Source organism: Plectropomus leopardus, chromosome 18, assembly GCF_026936395.1.
Source record: "Plectropomus leopardus strain MGB_pleo_1.0 chromosome 18, ASM2693639v1, whole genome shotgun sequence".
Taxonomy (NCBI): Eukaryota; Metazoa; Chordata; class Actinopteri; order Perciformes; family Serranidae; genus Plectropomus; species Plectropomus leopardus.
In genome coordinates, this window is record NC_142193.1 from 12,187,788 (window position 1) to 12,213,566 (window position 25,779).

General features: G+C 39.9%; 2 protein-coding genes across 6 annotated transcripts in view; both read right to left on the reverse strand.

The window, feature by feature from the left end:
* znf385c (zinc finger protein 385C) overlaps window positions 1-15,584 on the reverse strand; it is a 198,251-nt gene extending 182,667 nt beyond the window's left edge. For 2 of the 4 annotated variants that reach the window (XR_015774806.1, XM_042505282.2), the window contains exons 1-2: window positions 15,345-15,582; window positions 10,500-10,601 (exon numbers count right to left, since the gene is read on the reverse strand). Coding sequence is in view for 3 of the 4 variants with exons in the window: in XM_042505282.2 (XP_042361216.2) it covers window positions 10,500-10,560 (61 nt within the window). In the remaining variant the exon portion in view is untranslated. Of the gene's footprint in view, window positions 1-10,499; window positions 10,602-15,093; window positions 15,183-15,344 lie in introns of those variants that run through there. The other 2 variants (XM_042505284.2, XM_088069076.1) reach the window with 2 other exon arrangements.
* A 2,757-nt stretch (window positions 15,585-18,341) lies between these two features.
* On the reverse strand, window positions 18,342-25,402 carry dhx58 (DEXH (Asp-Glu-X-His) box polypeptide 58). 2 transcript variants are annotated; one of them, XM_042504732.2, is made up of 12 exons: window positions 25,251-25,402; window positions 24,868-25,055; window positions 24,554-24,758; window positions 24,229-24,419; window positions 23,996-24,109; window positions 22,006-22,138; window positions 21,670-21,852; window positions 21,295-21,545; window positions 20,878-21,189; window positions 20,597-20,787; window positions 20,390-20,483; window positions 18,342-19,171 (listed from the first exon to the last, which is right to left on the reverse strand). In XM_042504732.2, the coding sequence occupies exons 2-12, from the start codon at window positions 25,042-25,044 to the stop codon at window positions 18,986-18,988; spliced, it is 2,037 nt and encodes a 678-aa protein (XP_042360666.2). In that variant the 5' UTR covers window positions 25,045-25,055; window positions 25,251-25,402; the 3' UTR covers window positions 18,342-18,985. The 2 variants fall into 2 exon arrangements, with proteins under 2 accessions (XP_042360666.2, XP_042360665.2); XM_042504731.2 differs by having other exon boundaries at window positions 24,868-25,058; window positions 25,251-25,371.
* Window positions 25,403-25,779: the final 377 nt, after the last annotated feature.

Below are 25,779 nucleotides of genomic sequence, written 5' to 3' on the forward strand. Positions count from 1 at the left end.
GACATATTGATTCATGCCACTGTCAACCATTTCTGCTCTGAAAGTGACTGCAAAAGCACACATACGTGTGCACACACACGTTGTGAGATAAGAGAAAAAAATAACAGGGAAATGATGCACACAAAAACATAATTGAATGGTCGGGATATAAAATTACTTCTGGATCCATTCAGCCTAATTTACCTCGATTTACTCATTGTTTTTCCTCTCTTAACAATGGATATAGTGAGTCAACGCTGTCAGTCTGGCACTGCCCTCCCACTGTGACTGAAAATGACTTTCAACAGCTTGATCGAATTAATTGGCTTGACTGTTGGGCAGAGGGGGGATAGACCATTAGCTATTGAAAGGGAAAAGATTGACAAGTACGTTGTTTCTCACGAATAATTGAGAGGGAGAACTGCGGCTGGAGGGAGAGAGAGGAGTACACAGAGAAAGCGGGTTTCAGACAAGGACAAAAGAATAGATTTTGAAAAAAAAGAAAAAAGTCTGCTTTGTTTCCCCTCCTTGGCAGAAGTCAGATGTTTTGCTGTGCTCCATCTTGTGAAGCATGACTCCCTTTTCTCCTTAGACACAAAACCTATCATTTGGACATTTGTGGATAGACGAGAGAAAAGCAGCTTTACCAAAGACAGGAATAGACATTTTGAGGGAAAAGGGGGTGTGTGGTGGCAGCATAAAAACTATTCAGCGTGGAAACAAGCGTTTTCTAGTAATGTACTGTATCCTCAGTGTATGATTAGTTTTATGAGAATATCCAAAGCCAAGAAAAACAAGAAGCAAAAAATGAAGGCTTGACCAGTGCTGCTAATTGCTGCTACATCTACTCATGACACACCAAAGAAAGACCAAAGAGACTACAAGACTGTGGATGAGCCGCAGCAGTGTGCATGCCATGCTACCATATAGTTGCTCGTGTGAGGGTTGCTTGGAGGGCAGGGCAGTGGCAGAGGTATGGGGCTCATTCTAATTGGATCTGTCAAAATTGCCACCACTTAATGTAGTGCCTCTATTAGGCAAAGCTGCAGCCCATGACCTGCAGCTCTCAGAGAGTGATCGATGGCTCGATTTGTAATTTTGCTGCTGCTGTTTTTGTAGTTGGTGAGGATGATGATGACCATGATGATAACAGAAGATTTTTTAAACGAATGGTTTAAAATGTCAGTCTGGTGGTGGACAGAAAAAAGCTTCTGATTTCTTGGCATCTATCAATGTTGTTAAGCTAATGCTAAGCTAATGAAGTTAGCTCGCAAGTTTAAGCTAACATTATTGGTTGGTTAAAAACATAAACTGTATATTAAAGATGGACAACATGACGACCCCCTGGTGGCTGGCTACAGCATAGGTCATAAACCTCGCCACCTCCATATTAGCAGATGGGACATGAACCAAACTAAAAAAAACAAAAACAAAAAAAACCAAAAGATACCTCAATGTTTCCCAAAAGTGGTCTCTGTTGTTTTGTGCAATGCTTATAATGCTGATGTTTGTTTGTTAGAATGTTAGAATAAGTTATTTGAGGCAACAAAAAGGGGTTTTTTTTTTTTGTTTTTTTGAACATATATTTATTGTTTTTGCAATACAGCAACACTCAACAACATCCACAACCATAACACCCAATCAAATGGCAGTAAAAAAAAAATTAAAAAAAAATAAATAAATAAATTAAATAAATTAAATAAAAATAAATTTGCACACATTGTACAAACAAACAATCAATTAGTTCAGAAGAGGCAAAAATGAAGAAGAAAAAAAAAAAACAAAAAAACAAACAAAACAAAACAAAAAAAAAAAAAAAACTAAGCAGACCACATAAATATTAATCAGGGTACTGTCTGATGTAGATGCACCAAGGAAATATTAAAGATACATTTATGTAGACAGGCATAATGTTCCACATTTAATAATAATAAAGGAAAGGAAAAAACAAAAACAAAACAAAACACCTTTTCAAATGTCTGTGACATCATGCACTCCTGAGAACCAATGAGGTATTATTCCATTGTCCTATTCTTCCACTGTCTCCTCCATGTCTCCAGCTCTCAAAAGTTCCAAAAACATTTTCCAAATTTCATAAAATTCAGAAGCCTTCTTTTCTGATAATATAGGTCATTTTCTCAAGAGCAAGGGCTGAAGTTAAGTTGTTTAGTCAGTGAGTAAAAGAGGGGAACCAACATTTTTCCAGTATAGTGCAATACAACGTTTGGCCTGTAGCAAACATAGGTCAACCATTTTTCTTTCTTTACAAGATAGAACACAGTTATCTGGATAGATGCCTAAAATGCATAGCTTAGGACATAGAGATACAGGGGATGTCGTAATTTGAGAGATATACTTTAAAACGGAGTTCCAGAATTTTTGAATCTCTTCACAATTCCACAAACAGTGATATAGAGTACCTTGATGTTTGTTACACTTATAACATAAATCAGGTATGTTAGGGTCAAATTTATTTAACTGTACAGGAGAGATGTATGTACGCATTATCCAGTTAAATTGTATCATTCTTAATCGAGTGTTGATAGTTTGAGTGTGTATTTTTAAACATATTTTAGTCCATTCACTGCTTGTTATATCTTTTTGTAAGTCTCATTCACTCCTGTCTCTTACTGTCAGAGTTTTCTTTTATGATTTTCCACTATCATATTATAGAACCTAGAAATCAGTCTTTTGCCAAAACAGTTTTTGTAACATAGGTTTCTAGAATGGAAAGTGGAGGTTGTTGAACTGAATTGTTTAAGTTTGCCAGAATAAAACTTCTAAGTTGTAAATACTTAAAAAAATGTTTTTGCGGAATATCATACTTTACCTTTAAGTCATTAAATGACATTAGAGTATAATCCTTAAATACATCTTGCAGTTTCAATATACCTTTATTCAACCATGCTTTAAAACCTATATCATTTTTTTTGCTGGAGCAAAGCGATCATTACCCCAAATGGGGGAAAAACAGGATAGCCCTGGAGAGTCACCTAACAGTTTCTGAACTGCATTCCAAACAACAATAGTGTTTTGATGAAAGGATTAGTGGTGCTCTTATTTAAAGTTTTAAAGGAAGCGGAAAATAGATAGTTATCCAGTGCTAATCCTTTTGAGCTAAGCTTTTCAACCCCTAGCCAGGGCAAGTGAACATCTTCAGAAAACCAAAAACATTGTGGCCCTAAGTTGCGTGCAGCCCAGTAGTACCATTCTAGGTTTGGTTGCAGCCTCCCTATCGTAGAAGGCAACATAATAGTGACAGTCTAAGTCTTGGCTCTATTATTCCATATGAAATTAGAGAAAAAGCTTTCTGGTCCTCAGAAAGAATGAGGAGGAGGAGGGGCCAGTGAACAGACTGGAACTTATATAGAAATTTTGTAGTAAAGTCATCTTTATAATGTTTATCCTTCCTAGGATAGAAAAAGGCAGTGTTATCCACCTAGTAATTTCCTCTGACACCTCCGCTAACAAGGGATCATAGTTGGCTGAGCTAATATTGTTTATTTTTGGGGTAATTTGGATGCCCAAGTATTTGAATCCTTCAGTGGCATTCTACAAATGGGTGCGCTACAGGGGGTTCTTCCTCTCCTTAGCATTCAAGAACATGATAGATGATTTTTCTCTGTTCACTTTGAATCCAGAGAAGGAAACCAAATTCACCAAAAAAGCTCTAATAGAGAAGGAATCGATTTTGTAAGATGTGACAGAAACACAATAGTATCATCAGCGTACATTGCTGTATTATGTTCTATGCTTCCAGTCATAATACCATGAATTGAGGAGTGTGATCTAATGGCTATAGCTAATGGTTCCAATGGCTATTACAAAAAGAAGAGGTGAAATTATGATCCCTGTCTAGTGCACAAATAGTTCAAAAGGTTGGGAGATGAGATTATTAGTAGACACCATTGCAGAAGAATCAACAAGTAAGATTTCAATCCATTTACAAAAGCTATCACCAAATCCAAATCGCTTAAGTACCCTTTGAGGAGATAAGGTTATTCGACACGATCGAACGCCTTTTCTGCGCTTTCGACCGAAAGTATTGGAGTCTGGGGATTCTTCACATTCATGAATTATATTAAGAACTCTCCTTGCATTATGGAACCCCTGGCGATTTTGCACAAATCCATTTTGGTCTATATGTATTATGGCAGGCAAAACCTTTTCTAATCTCATAGCGAGCCTTAGCTATTATCTTAGCATCAGAATTTAACAATGATATGGGTCTGTAAGATCCTGCTCAGATGGTGTGTTTTGCCAGGTTTTAGAATGAGAGTGATTAGTGCACTTCGTAATGACGTGGGGAGACAACCTGCTTTAAAGGATTCCAAATAAACCTCCAATAGTGGGGCTATCAATTTTGTTTTAAATAATTTATATATATCTATTGGAAGTCCATCTGGACCTGAAACCTTACCTCCTCTCATTTCTGCAATGGCACTGAGATGTCATTCAAATTAAGTTCCCTGTCTAGTTCTAATTTTTTGAATCTTCAGAGATGCGGGTATGATCAATCCATCTAAGAAACTGTTTGGTTAACTAAATTTGTGGGTAGTCCGAACTGTAGAGGGTTTTATAGTATGATACAAATGTGTTATTAATTTAGGATCTGTTGATAATTCTCCTTGATCATTCCTAATTGAGTTAATCGCTCTCTCAGATTCAATCTTTTTATCTGCCAAGCCAGTAATTTACCGGTTTCTCGCCTGGTCATAAAAGGATTGTTTCAGTCTTATTAGACCCTCTTCAGCTTTAAGCGAAGAAAGCTCTCATATTTTTGCTTTAAGGATCATCAGTTCCTGTTTCTTTTGTAATCATCTATGATAATTTCCCTTCTAATTCTTTAATTTTATCATTTAGTTCACTCATTGTCTGTTTGAATTTATTAACTTTAGAGCTGGTGAAGCTTATCATTTGCCCTCTAATATACGCTTTAAAGGTCCCATCTAATGGCTGCAGATGTTTGGTCCGTATTTAATGAGAAATAGAGGTCAATGTGCTCTCCTATAAATTTTAAAAAGTCTGAATCCTGTAACCACTTTGGGTGTAATCGCCAAGTAGTTGAATGCCTGTTCGCTGATTAATTTTGTAACATAATGAGGTTGGAGCATGATCTGACAAAACAATGCTATCATATAAACTATTAGTTATATTGGGTAGGAGAGATGCAGAAATTAAGAAGTAGTCTATTCTGGAGTGAGTTTTAAATACTGCCGAGTAGCATGAGAATTCCCTTTTGTTGGGATTTTGCATCCTCCAGGGGTCACATAGGTTCAAATCTTTCATATATTGTTGATTTTTTTTTCTTGTCTGAGAGTGGGAAGTATCCGTCCCAGACGAACGATCAAGCTTCGGGTCTAAGGCGCAATCAAGTCACCAGCCAATATAATTTTACCAGGCAAGCTGGCCAGCAATAGAAATAAATTTTCAAAAAATGATGGGTTATCATCGTTGGGGCCATAAATGTTAACCAAATTAATATTTTCTCTCAAGAGAGTTCCTTGGACCACCAGAAATCTACCAGCTTTATCATGAATGGAGTTGTTTACTTGAAAAGGCACTGTATTATGAATTAATACCATAACTCCTCTCGAATGAGAGGGGAAACAGGAAGATAGCACTTTCCTGGCCATCTCCTTCGTATTTTTATCAAGTCCTCATTGAGTAAAATGGGTTTCCTGAATAAACACTATTGAGGATTTGAGCTGTTTGAGCCTGGTAATTACTTGTTTTAATTTAGGTAATTTTACCATCCCTCTAACGTTCCAAGAAGTGAATTTAATATCTTTAGTTGCGGTCATCAAGTCCTAATAATAAACAAGCTTGTCCAGCAAATTATCATTCTTTAGTTGTAGGTGAACTTGTTCAATATGTGTAGTATCGGGAGTGCACAAGCAGAAAGCGAACTGAAAGGTACAGAAAAGAGAAAAGAAAAAACAACAACAGCAACAACAACAAAAAAAACAAAAACAAAAACAAAAAAAAACAACTCAAAAACTGCCAAAAACAGAACCCCTGGGCTGTCAACCTGAACAGGACATCCCTTTCCTCATCCCACCCCTCCCCCTGACCTTGGGGTACAGTTAAGTGCACACACTGATCCAATGTGAACAAGGGAGCAGCAAGACTAACCCATGCTGTCATTATAACAGAACTAGTGAGACTGTTGTGTCTCCTGGCAAAAAAAGTGTAAACTACACTAACAGGGTTTTTTAAAGAAAAAACAGACAAACAAAAAACAGGTAAAATATACACCATTGACATTTTGTATCCTGGCTTTCTTTTTAGGAAAGCTATCTGTAGGTAGGCTAAATAGACCCTCTAATGGACAAGTTAACGTCCACTTAAAAGATGGCGTGGTGGTTTCTATAAAAACTAAATAAATGAAAGAGCCACCAGATTAGAGAGAGTGAAGGAATTACAGAGAGAAAATAACAAAATAGAAAAAGAAGGAGGAAAAAAAAGAGAAAAAATGTTTTACATGTATGTTGCTGGCCCTAAAGGCCCCTATTATCAATCTGTTACAGGCAGATAAATGATACAGCAGATCATTTTAGTTATTACGTGAGTCTTTTGTGGTCTGTAAACCCTGGATGAATTTTTCAGCCTCAGCTGGGGATTCAAACTCACGTGTTTGTCCGTCAGATGTCACTCGTAGTTTCGCTGGGTAGATTGTTCCGTGCATCAATGTTCATTGACATCAGCTGTTGTTTCACCCGGTCGAATCTCTTCCTTCGCCGTGGAGCCCGTGGAAAGATCCGGGAAAATATGATCTCTTGGCCGCTGCAAAACACCTTGCCCTTGGCCCTGGCTGCTCGCATCACTCGGACTTTATCTTGGAAGTTTAAAAACTTCACGATGAGGACTCTCGGTCTTGTTGATCGGTCAGGTTGCGTGCGGCCGGGCAATCTGTGTGCTCTTTCAACGAGCGGTGGTCTCGGGAATGTCGCTGGTCCCAGCGCTTCGGGGAGCCATTTCTCCAGGAAAGCCACGGCATCGTTTCCCTCCATCTTCTCTGGCAAGTTGACTATCCGAAGGTTGGATCGGCGTGAGCGGTTCTCGAGCTCGTCAAGTTTGTTTGCGAGAAGTGTCACTTGCTTACCGAGCATATCAGACTTAACTTTCTCTGAGTTAATTGTGTCCTCCACATTGCTAATGCGCACTTCTGCTTCGTCTAAGCGTGTGGAGAAGTCCTGCACTTCTTTCTTAACATCTTGAATTGCTACCAGGACCTCGTTGATCTTTGAGGAGAAATCACTTCTTATGATGTCGAGTACCTGCCCGAGGTCCATGTTAGTGCGCGGTGAGTCGATCAAGCGCCATCTCCTTCCTCTTGACGACAGAGCTAGCATCACCTGGTGTGTTAGCTTGCAGTTAGCATCTTGGGCGTCGTCTTCCTCACGAAGAAGTTTTATTTTAGCTTTCTTCGTGGCATAATGTCACGGGTGTACCAGAATCAACGCAGATATGAATTATCCTTTGTTGTGTAGTTTAAGGAGAATTTACAGGATTTTTCAGAAATATCGCCAGGAGCCTACAAAAACAACGTGTGCTTAGTTCCGCGCCATAACCACGCCCCCAACAAAAAGGGGTTTTGACTTCATGACTAATAGCTGTGTGTGCCAATCAGTGTGCTCAAGATCAATGGCCCTACTTGCAATGGGAGAAGGGCGGGATCTTAATACCACAAAGATCACTATGAAACAGAACCTGGCCCCAAACATTATCACCGGTTCAAGACGCAGCCAGATCTGAGATTTTGGCTTCATTCTGGTACAGTGGGAGGAAGTGGAGATGTGTTATCCATCTTTATAAACAGTCAATGGTGGAAAAATGTCACTGGCTGAAGTTTGAATGTTTCCATCTGACATCTGTAAAGTGCTCCTCTTGTCTGAAGAGAAAGAGAAGTCTTTTAGAAAGTGACTAACTAATGCTAACATAGCACTATTGCGCATAACAAGTTTGGCTTACAGTGTTGCAGTGTTATCTTGTCCAAATCCAATAGAGGACGACAAATCAAATTAGGACCAGCTCCCACACAGTGAAGGGCAACTAGAGGTGCTGTTTTTTGTTTGTTTGATTGTTTGATTGTACTTGTAACCAAAAATAATCTAGAGAATGAAATGCTCCTTGGCCTTGAAAATTGGTTAGGGTGGCTGTGTTGCGGCAGTAAGAAAATTAGCTGCTGAACATTCTAACATTTGCAGCTTTACACTGTTTAATCCATTTCTTACATTTTTTATCGTTGTGTTTTGGTTTTAAGGATTTTTTTAAAAAAAGAAAAAAAGACAAAATCCTACATACTTTTAGATGCCAAATATGCTAATAAATCCAAAGCTTGACAGGTCTGATGTGTCCAACAGTGTCGCCAACTCTTTTTCAATGCAAGTAGCTAGCACTGGCTCCGTAAGTCGCTAAAAGTCACTAGATGATGTCATACATCGATTTTCATATTGGTGATGTAATTGCGCATTAATGGAAGCATTAAAACTCATCTCAACAAAAAATTTAAATTGGCATGAGATTTATGGTGCATATACTACAGTGCAACACTTTCTTGCACTTCAAATGCAAAGAGCGAGAGCTTCACCTTAACCCTAGAAACTCACCAAAACTGAACTTCCACTACAAGCAGTGTCTCCTCTCCCTCTGCCTGTCAAACACCTACTGCACAGCACAAGAGGAGAGAGCAAGACACTCGTCGCTGATGGCGAAACAGCCGTGGACTGCAATTTCTCTGAACATGCATGGTAAAGAATCACAATATATTTGTCTCTTTTTTCCTGATGATCTCAAAAAGTCTCCAAATCTGTAACAAGACCAAATGTTTGGGATGCAGGGTTAAAGGAAGCAGTAGAGCACTACCTTCATGGGCCCGTAGATATGCAAAATCTGGGTGATTTTACACCTGCAAATTAAACTCTCCTAGGGTTGAACAAGGGTCAGCCTCCAATGCTGTATCCAGTTCTCTTTATAGATCCATTGTCATGACTTGTTACAATTGCTATGCTATGATTGGACAACCTTTACCAAGAAGAGGGGTTTAGCCTTTAGCATTTCTTTTTCCTTAAAAGTGTCACAAAAATATAAATCAAAAGCAGTCATCTTACACTCACACCCTGCAGTATCTATTACTGAGACTTTTGTTGCCACACCACAGAGGTAAATGGAATTTGTTTGTGTTGCTTAAATGAATGAAAATAAAACTTTAAAAATTCAACAGTGGGTAAATCTCTCAAAAGACAGTGTCCTGTTACTTAGGATAATCTAGAAACATCATTGCAAAGCACCTCCAGTATTTATAATTCTGACTTGACCCTCTGTTACTGCTCTTCCTAACAATAATTCTGGTAATCTCTTACTCTCTAATTATAGTAAGTCACTTTGGAATGAGCTCAACCAACATACCTAAAATATAAAATGTAAGTAAACCATTCTGAGGTTTGCAGCGGCCTCCACTCTCCTTTGAATGGCTCGGATGGGGGAAAAGGATCAATACCTCGCTGTGCCAGAGCCTCATAAATCTGTGGAAATCTTTTTATGCTATATGAGCCCTCTACTTATCTCTGGCTCCAACTGGAACACAGAAACAAAGCTTTTTCTAGGTTTGACTGGGCTGCTTGGGGGATTGTAACAGTGTTTATCAACCGGCCCTGTGAGACTTTTGTATTGCTGTTCTCTCTCTGTTTACATCAGAATTCTGGGAGTCTGTCCTGATGTGCTGGCAAGGTTACAGATGATGAACGGCTTCACTTTCATACGGAAGTATTCCCCCTCCAGCCCATGCTGCTGTTCCCTCTCTCTAATTCAACCTTCCACCTCCTACCCTCAAAGCTCTCCTTATCCGCCCTACTATGATCAACATTTTTTCCTTTTTGTCCCCCCAGTTCTATTTTCATCAATTTTCTCTGTTATGTCACATGCAGAATTTTCAGGCTGCTATAGTCATTTTGTACTTTACACATTCTTCTAAATTCTGAAGTTGATATCCTAAACAACAGACCTTGCATGTCTGAGCCTTGACTGCTTCAAAGGGATGTGTTCATAGCATAATACGACACGACACGACACGACACGACACGACACGACACGACACGACACAGTTTATTGTCCCTGCAGGGGAATCTTGGACTCCGTGCTGTACAAATAATGTCTCCACACAACAATTTTCACACCATAACATTAAAAACACAACAGCCTGAACAAAAACAACACCAGATATGTAACTGCACATAGTCACAGTTTCACTTAGTACAAAGTGCACACATTGCACACGCCCAGCAATAAAAACACCAATCGATATCCTCAGTACCGAACTCAGGCCTGTTTTAGTTAAATGCTTTTGAGTTCCTCTTGTGTGTGCAGTTCTTTCAGTCAACATAAAGCACCCCTGGCCTAGCCTTGAGCATAAGGACTCTCCAAACTGTCACGCACACTTTATGTCTTTCTCAGACAAACAACTAAATATACAGTTATAGTTTATGCACTTCAAGCAGACATTTGGAAGAGGGTCTTACCAGGGGAGTCAGGGCTGTGCGGTCCTCTGGAGCTGAGGTTTGCGCTGACTGGATTTGCCATTGACTGGGGGTTTGTCTCTGAAGCTGCTGTCCACTCTCCTCCTGGTGAAGTTGTTTGTAGTGTGTGGGAATAAAGAAGAGGAAACTACATAAACATCAACTTGAAGCTGCAGAAATGTATATTGTTATGTATTTTTCCAATAATGAAATGATGGCCAATGAATAGCGCCAATAATACAAGGACAGACTGCTTTCATACGCTTAACAAGGGCAACATCTACAAACCCTGTACACCTTTAAAGTTTGTTTGCAAGCTGCTAATAAAAACAGAGAAGAAGAGGAAGAACAAGCGCAGCATGCTGACAAGAGATCCAAACATGTTGGTGTTCATGTGGACATCTTTCATAATTTCAGAGGAAGACAACAAAACTGCCCCGAGGGTCTGATCCCCAACCGACCAACTTCCCACCATAACAGCAAAGTTCTGGCTGCCGTAAACAGGTTAGCTGCAGAGCTGAAGGACTGAAGGTCTCCGGGGCATTAGCACAGCCTAACATAGCAGCAGCTCACATCAAACACAGAGCCTTTACACAGTCCCAACAAACTCACTCCAAAGAAGCTCCACTCTGTCATTAAACCCAATAATAACCGTTAGGTAAGGCTACCTTTGAGATGCTACAGTTCGCCCTGTCACTGTGTGCATGCATATGGTCTGTCATCAATTGTCCCAGGCACAGAGCTCACAAAGAGTGTCTCCATAAAAAGGCGGACAGGCTTAACTCTCTGTTACAATTACTTGTGTATACCCTATTGTCATGTCTATTTAGACAGATTGTCAAAGCATTTAATATCAATTCTTCAGCAAAATGCTCCATAAAAATCTAGGCATATTTTCTGACTACATCTTGGCCTCTCTTATCCTCAGGTGTGCATAAAACACAGGTTACAAACTTCTTCATAAGAAATGAAGACAAAACACAAATTTGAAGCAAAAATAACAAAATAAACAAAATAATAAGCATTGTAGGCAGTTGTTGCAAATGCTAGACCAGCAACTTTCTCTGCAGTAACTCAGATTTTTTTTATTGATTATCTATTTTATTCAATGATGAGAAAACTGAGAAAAGCAGCAAATACTCATATTTAAGAAGCTGAAAAGTATTGCTTTTTAAGTTAGGTGTTTTACTTTAGTAAAGTTAGTTTTAACATTAATAATTTCATGACTAACTAAATATTCATTCATCTGCCCTTCAGTTAATTGTTTCAACTCTTCAAACACTTATTCAAGTTGACCTTTTAGTCAGTGGACTAATTTGTGATTAAATTTATTGTTTTACCATCACAGTCTTGGTCGAAGGGAAAGACATTTGAGTGGATTTGAATTCAATCAGTTAACCCTCACATTCGTGACATACGTGCAAACAAGGCTGCACTCAATCATCCTCCAGTGATCGGCGTAGAGAAGAGTAAATAAAAAACTGTGGACTGTGATACGAGCCCACAATAATCCCCACCAGCCTGAATGACTCAACGCGACTCAACATGGATTAATAACAGGGATTAGAGTGACAAACTGCAGTCAATGGCAGAGACAGAGGAAGGAGGACTGAAAGACACATTTATTTTCGTCCAAACCAACCTACACACACAGCTATGCACACGGACAAATACTTCAAATAAATATCTGAAGCACTATGATTATTTAAGAACATGACAATGTTAACAGTGTCTGCCAGACATTGTGATGTGTGCTAATATTTGTACCGCAGATATGTCACAATGATTTATAGACTAAAACATAGAAAACTGCACTTTTTGAGATGTTTGCTTGTTTTTTGAGTGAATTTTCTTGCCAGTGAAACAGCAGAATGATCTGCTGGGGAGTCAAAGATCCTGATGACGAACTTATTGGGGAGTTCATCCTTGAGTTTCTGGGCTCTAATAATATAGCAGCCAGTTCTGTCAAAAGAAAGACAGAAGAAAGGGACAAGACAGTGAGGAGCAGACTAAAGCCCAGCCACAAAGTGGCAGACAGCAAAGACAAGCATCTCTTTTATCTGCTCTGTAATAAAGCATGAAATAGGCTGGGGTAACTCTCAGCTCTGGCACTGACTCCAGAGTTCCAGTCCACTTCAGAGAGCGACATCCTCAATCAAAAGAGACGTGCGACAACAAAGATGCACCCTTTGCCTTCTATAATTGCTTTCATGTTGCCCCGAAAATACTCACAAACATGTTTTCAAGCATCTGGGTGTTAAAAAAGTAACGTACCATGAAATTAAAATGTAGACAGGAATGCTCTGCGTAAAATTTAAAATACCCTCCTTCTTGAATTCACCCAAGAGATTTTTGACGGCAGCCAAGACACAACTGCTCCAAAAGAGGTCACATGGCATTACAAGACAGAGATGTCGAAGATACCATCACTCCCTCCAAACCACAGGACTCGCAGTAATGCACATCCACACAGGCCGGCGGCAGCTTGATAACCACTTTGAACTACAAATAAGGCACAGACGACAGACATAACAACATACAGTGGGACAATGCTAATGTCATCACCCGTCTTGTCACTGAAAGTAACCTGATCCACTGCTGCTGCCATGAGAATAGGGAATGTGAAGTCTGATATCGTCCTCGACAAGAGGGTCGACAAGCAACATGGCAAGCTCTCAGACAGCCCAAGCAGCTGGCTGACAAGCAGACCGGTCCCAGAGGAAAAGCCCATCCCGGTGACCGGCTCACTGTACTGTACCAGATATTTGTGTCTGTCATTGACTGTGTGCTGGAGAGAGTATGTGTGTCGAATACACAAGCAGAAAACAACTGTGTGTTTAAAACTGTTGACAGTAGAGTGTGTTGCTTCATGTGTGACAATGGCCTAACAGGTGTGACTTCTGACTGCAGTCAGGGAGCTGACCCTATAGGCTTTACCGATGGCTTTTTTGGCCATGCTGAGTCAAACCGTGCTGCATTGAATTTTGTTTCCATCACCAGCTTAAATGTGGCAAGTTGTGCTGTAGTAGTGTAGTAGTGACCTTTTTCAGAGTCAGGTCAAAGCGCGGCCGACTGCCTCCAAAGCGGGCTGCAGTGACATTACATGGTCTTCATCATAACTAGAGATGATTCAGCATCAACATTCAGTTATGATTCAGCGACATATCGTCTCCATTTTTCCAGCAATAAGCTGTAGATGCCAACAGCCTGAAAAGTCATGATTAAAAAACAGCTGGCTACCACCAACCATTACACAGGACAATACTTAACAGGGCTTTATCTCAACAGCCACTACATGGCACAACATTTTCATACAGATGCTTATGGTTACCAGAGGATGAATCCTAATTACTTTAATGATCCTCTTACTTTTGCCCTAGCATCATTCGCATACTACTACTGCAACCTACTATTTGATGGACTGTATGAAATTTTCAGTCAAGCACATTTATGTTTCCCTTAAGATGATGCTTTGACATCCTTATTTTTAATCTAGCAACAAAATGAGTGCTTCAGGAATGAGTCTTAAAACCCAGACATTAGTAAGCATTTTAGCTCTCCCTGTTCCTTCATCTGAAGATCAATGAGTTTGGTTCGATGCTTAAAATAAAGTATGTGGTGAAAACAAGGTTAAGAAACATTCATGTTTAGCTCTACGACATTAGGTAAGTCAGTCAATACACGATTTGACAGTAGACGGTTGCTAACAAGAGGCTTAATGAGACGTCATCATGCCGAGCTGCACCAGTCGCATGGTGGCAACATTAAGTCATGCGACTAGAGTGTCAGTTCATTTATAACCTAACATTGGCTTTTTATTTTTGGCCGATTACATTCAGGCATAAAAAAATCATAGAAGTGGTGTTCATTTGTGATGATTATCTTGCTAAACAATATGTGTAAGTATCATAAACGATATGATGATAACGTGACGCAATCCAAAATACAGTGGAAATTATGGTGATGCTAACTTCCATGTCAGCCTACAGAAAAACATCATCTGGCACTATTAATTATCCAGTGCCCTGTGCTGTGGTTTATAATCAAATACCGGCAAAAACAATGACATTACCATCAGCCTCAGCTGCACTGCAGCAATGGTAATCTAAGATGCTGATCATGGTATACATACCAACTTAACATCAGCATGTTAGCACTGTCATTGGGAACATATACAGCATGCTGATGTTAGCATTTAGCTCAAAGTAACACTGTGCCAAAATACAGCCTACATTGTTACATGGCTCTTGCTGACTTTTCTGCCATTTCTGCTTTTGTGTTGACAAATACTGATGTTTCCACCACTTCTGGCATCTAAACTCCTCTTAAGAACAAAAGGAAAAAAAAACAAGTGGTTTAACTTCTCATAACTCTTGCCTGTGCTAGGAGCACAAGTTAATAGACTTAAAAAATAAAAAATAAACTTAGCCTAGGTTTCTGTTGTGCCCTGGAAAGCATGGCAAACAATGCATTACAGAGAAATTACCAGCCATGAACTTTGTATTTTAGGAAGAAGAGCGTTTAAAAATGTGAACTCAAAATACAGAGCAACTTCGCCATGTTGGGTAGCCTACAACAAAAACCCTCATCAACACACCTGGTGCAAACCCAGAGAGACCAGCTGTCCATGGCTCACAAGCGCCGAACTGCTTCAACAAAACGCCACGAACCGACAAACTGCGTCTCTCTCTCTTATGTTTGTGTAGTTGAGGAAGCGAAATGAGGAGTCATTTATGAATCCCGACACGCTGTTTAACGTTACACACTGGCCCATTAGTACAGCTATAAAAGTAAAACGTGTGGCTAATGAATACGCTGCCAATTCACAATTAATTTGGAAACACTCACCTGAGGCTGAGTTCTGCCAAACGCCAACAATGGAGCTGCCATGCTGCGCCGTATCATGCACTGAGTGGTATTTACTAGCTCACTTTGTTTTGTGTTGAGTGGTTGAAATGCCCACTGAATATATATCCTGTGATACTGAGGAAAAAACAGCCAGCTGGACAGGCGTCTGCCGCCTTCCTTGCATAGTTCAACACACACGGGTCCTCAGGTCACGAGCCTCCATTACAGGAAGCTAATTAGGCTAATGACCTGTCAGTAGCACATTAAAGGCAACACCCAAGATAGAGCCAGCAGTGGTGCCCTCAAAGGGTGGGCGGGGGGGCATGGCCCCGCTAATAAAATCACTGGTCCTCCTCTTTGGCCCCCTATAGTGTAATTAGTGTTTAAGAAGCTGTTGAGCCCTCTTTTTTAAGCCAGAACAAAGGTAGTGGCATCCTAAGGCACTCACTGGTAGCAACTATGCTTTTCAGGAAATTGGGGTAACTTTTGGTGACCGAACAAGTGGCATGGCCATTTTCCATTATCTGACTGAAAATGGCGTTTATGGGTGTGCACAAGCCTCCCCTAATTTGAGAAGACGTATTTACACTAAATATCTTTTTCTTTACAATCAATATAAGCTTTATTTTTTATCTTTTTAAGGGAAATGACAACCAGCATATTTGAACACCAATGAATGTCCTAGCATATAGGCCTATAGATTTATAACATATTAAAACGGGACAGTTTCAGACCTCAAAATGTTAACTGTACCAGTCTATGCACAACAGATATTTTGTGACATTAAATGTAATATAAAAAAAAGGTATATCAGTTTTCAGTTCCTCAACTCTCAACACTGACAGTGGAGAAAATAGTTTTCAAATAGCCAATTTACTTCAAATGCATGGTAGAACTCCTGAAATTCTGTAAGCACTTCTTTTTTTGTTGTGTCACCACAAGATTTTCAATGACCCCATCCGGGACCACCACTGAGAGCAGGATTTATATCTGGAGATTTCTGTGATTAAACTATTTAAAAGCACCTAAACTGAATTTAACCACGACAAAATAAAATAAATACATGAAAATGAAATTAAAAAGTCAATTTATTTTTTTAATCATTATTATTATTATTTTCACTATCAATGAATCTGTTAATTGTCTTAATACATAATCACTTCAACATTATGTCAGATGCCATAATTCAACTAACAGCTGTTTTTGTCTAACCAGCAGACCAAATTCCAAAGATATATAGTACCATTTACTCATCGTATATGACAGAAAAAGTAGCAAGTACTCACATTTAAGATGCTGGAAAAAGCAGAGTTTTGGCAATTTTGTGTGTAGATGACAAATTATTAACTGATTATCAAAACAGTTATTTTCTATCATTCAATTATCGAATAATCAACAAATACTTAAGCTCTTATTAACAGATTGCATAAACCCTGCCCTAAAAGAAAGGGGATCCCTTTTACTTTCTTCATAACATGCACAAAATCTCTATCTTGCATCAACATTTTAAATGAAATATGGAGACTGGAGAAAGCTATGTTGCAGTTAAGTAAAGTCTAAGTTGTCTCATTTATTGGATATTTCAGACATTGTCAGTCCCTCAGCTATAAGAGGTGCTTCCATTCACTAAACTTAGAGATTTGGACTCATATAGTATGCATTAGATGGCACATACATTGTGGCCTAGATACAAAATATAAGAAGCCTTCTATACAAATGCCAAAAGCATATCCTAAATTCACACCCACACACCTACACACACAACATACCATGTTATCATCCTTTGCTCAACTACTCCAAGCTGCTTTAATTTCAGAAGTGAGCTAATTGCAATTAAGATGCATGGGGTGTTGAGCTGAGAAGTAAAAGGAAGTAATCAGTGTTGATTATAGAGCCTGAGTCTGATCAGAGTAAATCATACACTGTACGGCTCCTCTCCGCCTGCCTGAATCTGAATCAGGCACGACACCGGAACAGAGCCTGTTTTTAGTGTGATTATGTCCATGGCAGCACTACTGACTCCAGCTCTCTGCCAGATTTGAAAGGATTACGGCACATGTGGCACTGTGAGGTTGACCTAATCATGTCTAGCCCTGAGATACACACAAAGATGTGTTGTGGGTCAAAAAGTGAATCTACCCAGTACTGCTGCCAGCCTGAAATGAATGGTTTCCTTGCCAGTCGCTTTAATTTCATAATCTGGGTTTGTTTTGGAAACTGCTCATTATATCTGATGCTGTGCTGCTGTATAGCACACTTGATTCATGTATGTAAACACAGCAGTGAAATGCAACTCAATAGCGTCAGCAGAGACTGTTTTCTGTGATTAGCTGGCTAAATTTGTCTTTTGGGGATTGCTTGAATCAAACTGTGAGGGTTGTGAGAAACAGTGAAGTAAAATATATCTTTGAAGCAAGTGTGTTAAATGATCATTTGCAAGTCTAATACATCTGCTCCTCTGTGTAGACTGTTTAGATGGTGTTAAATGATCCTAGCTGAAACGCATAACCCTGTATTGATCCAGTGATGCAGAAGCAGTGTGGTGAGCTGCAGCAGTCAAAATATTTCATAGCAAAACATTTTGAAAACTACAAAGAGAAGCTCTTGCAAACATTGTGATTCATTTTAAGTGCATACAATGCTTCTACCTGAACACGCAATAAGAAACAGTTACACAAAAAATAAACCACTGTATCACAATACATGAAAATACTTTGATCCCTTTCCTATCTACTGAGTATATTCAGTTATTTTCCAGATGTTGCACACACACATCTGAGGGCTGTTACCAACCCTTTTGTGCTTTGCTCAAAAGTGCATCAGCAAAGTGTGATGAGGGTCAGAAGAGAGTTACACATTCATCTTCCTCAACCTCAGTTTTACACCAAGTGGGAGGTCGAAAAAGAAATTGTTTCTGACGTGATTGGCTAACCAACACTGACACCTAGTGGTTAGTGAAGGCAGAATATTTACAAAAGATCTGCTGGGCCAAGAGGATTGTAATTTCATCTCGACTTTAGTCAGGTTTATTTGTATTTTTGGATTTATTTTAATAAAATAGTATACAGCAACAGAAATAAAAGAGCTAAAAAATGTGGCTATATCCTAAAAACATTTATAGAAAAGATTTCATCAGTACATACTACAGCCACACATGTACATGTCTACCATTGCATCTACTGTGAAATGTAGTTGCCAATTAAAATCATCTTAAAGAGAGTTAATGAGGAATCATCTTAGTGATGACATGAAGAGTGTTTGTGATGGTTGAGGTCGATGTTATAGCACAGTTCATTGTTTTCTTGAGATGAAGCAGAGGAAATGCACACAAAAACATGCAAAGGGAGTTGGGACCTTGGGCACAAACAAAGCTGTCATGCTATATTCAAGCATGATCGATGCATAATAGGTTTAAGCGCACTGCTGTCTCACTGGCTCGGAAGCACCAGTTAATGCAAGCATGTAAAGAGTGCATTATTGAAAAGCCTGTGTTCACATTTAACCACCTAAAAAAAAAATAATACAGTGACGCTCTCTGTAAATGAGCAATGATAAACTGACACCAAAAGACAGAATTAAAACAACACATGAAAACATGTGAAGTAGGAAAAAACCCACATAGAGCTTTTTTTGTTGGTCTCTCAGTCGAGGAGGTCAGGGAAGTGGTCTTGGCAGTATTCGTCAAAGCTGAAGTCTTCAACAGTGAAAGGGACGTCCTTCCACTTCTTCACAGTTGTCCTGCCTTCAGGGGTCTGCAGGGCAAAGTTCTTAATGGCGAGATTGGGCAGCAAGGCAACTTCCTTGTACTTCAGCTCAAATCCCCAGTCCTGTGAATTTAAAGATGAATACAGCTTAGTTGATGGACTGGCTTGCAATGTTGAAGTCAAGACAAAGACCAAACCAGTGAGAGTCCACACTGCATGCGATTCTGACATTCTGATGAAAGCACCCACAGAAAACATATGTTCTTCTTCATTCAACTCTTTTATTGCAATACTGTATGTTTATATATATGTGTGTGTGTGTGTGTGTGTGTGTGTGTGTGTGTGTGTGTGTGTGTGTGTGTGTAAAAATGCACCACAAGAAATGTCTTTGATGCATGGCAATTTTCCTTTGTTTTCTATAAGCAAACAAATACAAACACTAAGGAGCTGAAATCAATTCAAATATCTTTATTCGACATTATTTTGCACAGGTAATTTGTGATATTCCCCTAGCTGTGGTCTTGATCAGTCTTGAAATGAAATCGTGAGTCATCTTTGTCCGAGACAAGACACAAACAAGTGAAAATGTGGTTAATTCTAAAGGCCCTGACACACCAAACTGACGACAGACATCGGTCAATATTGGGCCGTCAGTGAATGTCAGTCGCCCTAGTCTTAATGGTGAGTACTGGATGGTTGGCCTTTTTTTCAGCCAAATCAGCATGTTGAACAATAGACAGCGAAGTCCATCAGTAAATAAAATCTCTCTGATTGACAGTTAACCTCAGTGCAAGAGAAGATGAACAGATGTAAGGAAAGAAAACAGAGTCAAGAGGGTGTGTGACTGAAATATACTTTTGATATTGGGTAGTATTGTTTTTCTTTAGACGTTGAGCTCTTGAGCAGAAACATTTCCTGACAGTTTTTGTTACTGTTCACTGGTGAACAGTAAATATGCTCTGTTATTTCAGCACTTGATTCTGTTGTTAATGTGCTAACTGGCTTTCTAGTAGCAAAATAGTCTTCCATTTTCCCTTCATGACTGATAGTTACAGAAGACCAGTGTCTGCTAGTACGGAGAATATTTTTTTCTCACACAGGCACAGAACATACATGCTGGCTGGCCATTGGTCTTTGCAGTGTGTTCATGTGAATTGTTTTGGCCAAGACAGAGGCAACTTAAAGAGATGCAACTGTATGCTCGTTGCTGGTAGTTCTTTGTTGACAGTTTGGTGAGTCGTGGTCTCATGACCAAGACCGATCCCGAGTATGGCACTGTTGCCTTTCAGCAGGATAAAAATTATTTTGTCTGAATTTTTAAATTAAAAAATTGCACTGTACCTTGTTGCAGTCTCTGCAACTGATTGTACGTCCAGGCTCCCAGTCCTCAAATCTCTTTCCTAGCACCACCTGCCCACCTACTTTGTATTGTTTCCTGAAAGCAAAGATAAGCTATGATTAGAGCAATAAAGGTTTATTTGCAAAGATTTCATTCTAAATATACTGTACTTTTGCATGAGCTGTTACACCTCAGAGAATTATACTCACTCAAACTCAGAATTGACGTTGACATAGTGTGAGTTGTCAACAAGTTTAATGTCACTGCCAGAGGCCACAGACTTGAAACAGTTTCTGCACAATAGCTGGACTCCAGCAGCCGTGTTACGAGTCTTCTTCTCTATTTTGCGGCTCTCTGCAATTTTTCTGCAAATAACTGCCTCCTTCTGTAGCTCTGCTATCTGTAGAAAAAGAAGAATAAAAAGAGTGATGGCAGAAACACTAAGCAGTGAGAGTAGAGGACAATGATGGAGAGAGTATTGCACCCTTACCTTTATGCGAAACTGATGGAGGTTCATTTCTTGGACCTTAGCAATGGCTCTTCCAGTCAGCTCCTCCAGATATTCATTGATGAGCTCCCGTCGCTCTTCCCGTCCCCCTTTCTGGGTGACCACTGAGTACCGGCTGTCTTGCGCCCTGGCACGTCCGCTGGCCTGCTGCTGGGCAATCTCATTTGTAAGCAGTCCATAGCGTACCACCAGGTTGCATTCAGGAATGTCAAGGCCTTCTTCAGCTACACTGGTGGAGATCAGGAGGTTGAGTTTACCCTGGCGGAAATTGCGGATTGTCTCTGCTTGCTCGTTCTGCAAAGAAAGCATAACAGGACTAAGTCATACAAAACAGAAACACGTCCATAGATAAGTTATTACTGAACTGACTTAAAGCTCATAGATTATATATAAACGCACCAGCGTCATGTAAGTGATACCGTTGCCAGCCCCAGTGAGGATGGCTGCCTTGATGCCAGCTTCCTGTAAAACGTCATTAGTGAGGACCCAGTCATTGAGGCAGTGGATGCTTTTACGGGTTTTGCTGAAGAGGATCCCCAGTGAATTCTTATCTGGAGAAAACTGTTCCAGCAGGGTGCTCTGAAGTTTGGCCATCTTTGGGTTCTCATAGCGGGAATTTCTGGCAAGTGTCCTCAGCTCCACCTGATTCTCTGTGTAAAAGTGACAGACTAATTATTGTATGCATGGAAAATAGAGTGGAAAAATTATGGGCTTAACATAAACAAAAATGACCCAGCCAAAAATACAAGTTAACTAATATTTCTGGATTCCCACCTTGGAAAAGTGCCTTAAGGAAGTAGTCTGTTCCATCAATGTTTTTGGTGGGCTTGCTGTAGAAGTCCTCCAGGGAGCGATAAGCGTCCATCATTCGCAGGGTGTCATTGATAAGCAGGGCGTCGTTGTACTGTCTGAGGTGGAGTGCACACTCTGCGACCAGTCTGTTGTTCTCTCTGATTCCTGACATATACAAATTATGTACAAGCATTAACCAAAGCTTCCCTTTCCCTTCACATTTGATTTACATTTAATTTGCCTCACATTTGTTCTCCTTGCCATCACAAGCGAACACAGTATTTCATTATAGGATCAAAGAGGAAACTGTGATCTAACCTCGCTGGTTGAGTATCACCACATCTTGCTCATACTCTTGTGTGCCGCACTCTCGCAGTCTGACATCTGAAGGAAGGTTCATGTACCCATGGATAATGTGCATCATTTGCTTCAGATGATCCCCGAATGGATCCTAAAAGAAAAACTGTTGTTAACTACATGTAGAATTTCTGTGTGATTATAGTATTTTTCAAATTGTTTTAAAGATATAAATCGTTTTTTGTTTAAGGTCCTGTGTGTCGGATTTAGGGGGAATATATTGGCAGTAATTAAATATAATATAATTATGTTTTCATTAGCACATAATCCCCTGAAACTAAGAATCATGTTTTTGTTACCTTAGAATGAGCCATTCATATCTTAATACAGAACAGGTCCTCTTCCATGAAGGGTGCCATGTTGTTCTACAGTAGCCCTGAGTGGACATATCGAACACTCACTCTAGATAGGGCTATTAACATTTTTGTGTCAGCCACCGTAGTCCTACACGCTTGGGACATGGAAGAAGTTTCAGTTGGTTGCAATCACACCGTTACATGCTTCTAAATCCTTCATACAAGACCTTTAAAATGAGAGAATCCAAAATTAAAATTGATGCCGGTAATGTTGGTTTCAACTCATTTATCTCAGCGTGCTAAGGTGGTCTCATCAGGTGGGGTGAGTTGTAATTATCAGAGTACATTGCTATCTACCATAGCCTCAGTTTTCCATTTTTTTTTCTAATTTTACAAATAGTGGTATTAAAATTTTAAAGGACCAGTGTGTGTGATTTGGGGGGATCTTTTGGAATATAATATTCATAATTATGTTTTTATTATTGTATAATCACCTGAAACTACCAATTGTTGTGTTTTCATGAGTTAGAATGAGCTCTAGATGAATGAATGAGCGACCACAATACATTCAAAGCCTACGATACGCCTAAACAAACTCCGCCCACCAATACAAGAAGAACCCACCAATGTGACAGTTATTTAATCCTGCCACAATACCAGTAATTACCAGTTTATAATTCATTACACATGAATATGTGATTCACGCTGTAAGAAACAAGACGTAACCCTCACCCAAACCAGCTTTCTGCCAGAGCCTCGTTTACTGTTTACTGTGTACACTTCATAGCTAGCTAAATGCTACCTTACTATTTATTCAGGGTTTCTGTTTACAGACCAACGGGCAAAACAGGCTAATCATGGACTGAGGTGCAGGTACGGCCGGTGAGTCATGCAGCTGGTGAGCGGGTCAGGTAGCTGATCCAGCCACAGCTTTATATATTCACAGGAGGTGTGTCTGCCATGTTGCATCACCATGTTTCTACTTAAGCCGAGAACAGACAAACCTATCACCGGTGCTGAGAGGGCTGTTGTGTACTTTTCAACTCAAAATGAAACTCAGAGGCGTAGTCATGAGAAATATAAAGATCATTAATCAAAGACCTGAGTTGGTTTGCAAAGCAACTGAAGCAAGCCACATTTGACAGATAGTGATATAATTTTTTTACAGGGGCCGGTTCTTTTTCACGCAACAATCAAAACAGACATTGGATTGACTCTTTCTGATATTTAACCATTCCCTCAAATCATCTGATCGTGGTACCATAAAAAACATGTTTTTTCAATAACTTCAATAACTTGATGTCTTGTTCCAGGATGAAGCCAGGGTTACACAACCTGTTACAGTAACCTAAAATGTGTCATTAACTTAGCTTAGTCATACACAAGGTAAGACCAGCAATAAAATACAGTGTGTGTGATATGTGTGAAAATATGTAATTAATAATGACAGCTATGAATTTTCACCACAGGGCCACTCATGTATATACGTTACCTGAATGTAACTGTAGGTTCTCAGACATGCTTGGAAAGGCAGGGGTGACAGCAGGGATATTCAGTTTGTTGTAATGTACAACTTCATCACTAACGCCACTAAATCCTACATACTGGTCTTTTAGAAGAGGACAGTAAAAAAAAAAAAAAAAAAACATGCTCACCTCAAGCCTTTTCTCCACAATGTCAAACGTCTTGATGGGTCTGGGAACTTTCTTCTTCAGCTCTGAGACATAGTTTTTAGTTGAAACTATGGCTGAGTCCAGGTTGGCACAAATCTGAGAGGGAGAGAAAGATGATGATGATGATGAAGAGGAGACTTGTTGGAGATTCAACAGACCAGCTCATATTAGTGACAAATTCAGTAAAATCCCAGGGTGAATAGGTAAATCCCAACCTGCAGTACATGCTCCACAGCTGTCTCCAGGATCTTTGCGCCCCCTGTCCCCGGTGATGCAGTGAGACCCAGGATCTGCGGCAATGGTCGTTCTCCTTTCAACTTTCTCTCTATGTAGCATGCCATCACCTTGTTGTACACAGAGTCCTTGTGGGTGTGGTGACACTCATCGATTATCAGGAGAGTAATATCTGTAAGGGACCAGGAAAGCATAAAGGGTTCGATATCTGACTGTTAACCTGACTGTAGAAAACCTCTCAAACATCAACTCATCATGTCACTACAACATTATAATAACGGATGTTTAAGGTTTGCTTTTACTGACCAGAGAGCTCAACATGTTTGGACTCCTCTGTGTTAGTCATCGCATTGTACAAAATCTGTGCTGTGCAGATGACCACATCTGAGTTTCGCACCACTTCTCCAAAGAAGTCCTTGTCATCACTCTCTCCACTGACTGGCCTCAGGGTGTATTCACAGCCCAGGTGAGGCTTGAACTCTTTGGTGTAATGTTGGTCCACAAGATGGACCTAGAGTATGGGAAAAAATTTTTTTTAAAAAAAGTGTGTTCAGTGCTCAGTCTTTTTGTTATTATTATTGAAATTATTCTATCCGGTCTTTCGTGTGCATTTTGTGTACCTTGTTTACCAGGACCACCACCTTAGCCCGTGGTGTGGTCTCCAGATGCTTTTTGGCCACATACACTGCAGCACGAGTCTTTCCACCTCCCGTAGGCAGCCAAATGACTATGTTCTCGCCCTGAAGAGCCCTTTCAACCACTTCCTTCTGGTAGTCACGAAGCTCAAAGTCCGCCATCCTGCACTCTCCTGCTGGATGACAACACATCAGAATTACACAGAATGATAATATTATTGTAGAAAGAAGAAAGGTGAAAAAAGAAACAAACACTAGATCAAACTAGATCATCAAAACTGTCTTTATAAAAACCATAAAGTGTGGCCGGATCAGGGTAGAGTTCCTGCGTACATGTTGAATCACTGAATCATTTATGTTTAACTCACCGGTCGGCTGAGTTGCGATCTCCACTTCTCCTTGTCTATAGCTAACACAGTGTGTGACAGCAGAGGGGCTTTAAATACTGTGAAGATCAGCTGTGTGATGCGGAGACAGGAAAATGAAAGTAAAAGCCCTTTGAACTCCAACAAAGGGCCCACCTGAGGGAGGCTCTGGAGGAACAACAGATAGCGTCAATTCTGCAGTGACAGGAGAAGCTTGAACTACGCTTACATCATATAGGGTCTATCTCAACCATTTATAACAAAGCCATGTCGCAGCCTATATTTGTATCTTATTTGTATATTTGCTCTTTCAGCGGCTTCCTGGGGCCTTTTTCGTATGTAGGATGTTGAAAATGTACTTAGAGGTTTTATGCCCCCTTACTGGGCCCCATTCGCTTTTCATGACATAAGGAAAACGAAACTTAAAGTTGTTGCTTGTGTGCTGGCATGAAATCGCCTTCACTGTTTAGATAGTTACTCATGCAAACCGGTTATTCAGCAACTGTCTGCTTTTGGTTGCAAGTCATTGTTT

What these genes read in the sequence shown, in the direction of transcription:
- dhx58 (XM_042504732.2), bottom strand. Translation starts at nt 25,044, where the DNA reads ATGGCGGACTTTGAGCTTCGTGACTACCAGAAGGAAGTGGTTGAAAGG. An exon ending in GTATCACTTACATGACGCTG is followed by an intron (nt 21,190 to 21,294) that starts GTGCGTTTATAT and finishes CTTTCTTTGCAG; the next exon opens with AACGAGCAAGCAGAGACAAT. An exon ending in GTTGCAGAGACTGCAACAAG is followed by an intron (nt 19,172 to 20,389) that starts GTACAGTGCAAT and finishes TTAAATTCACAG; the next exon opens with GACTGGGGATTTGAGCTGAA.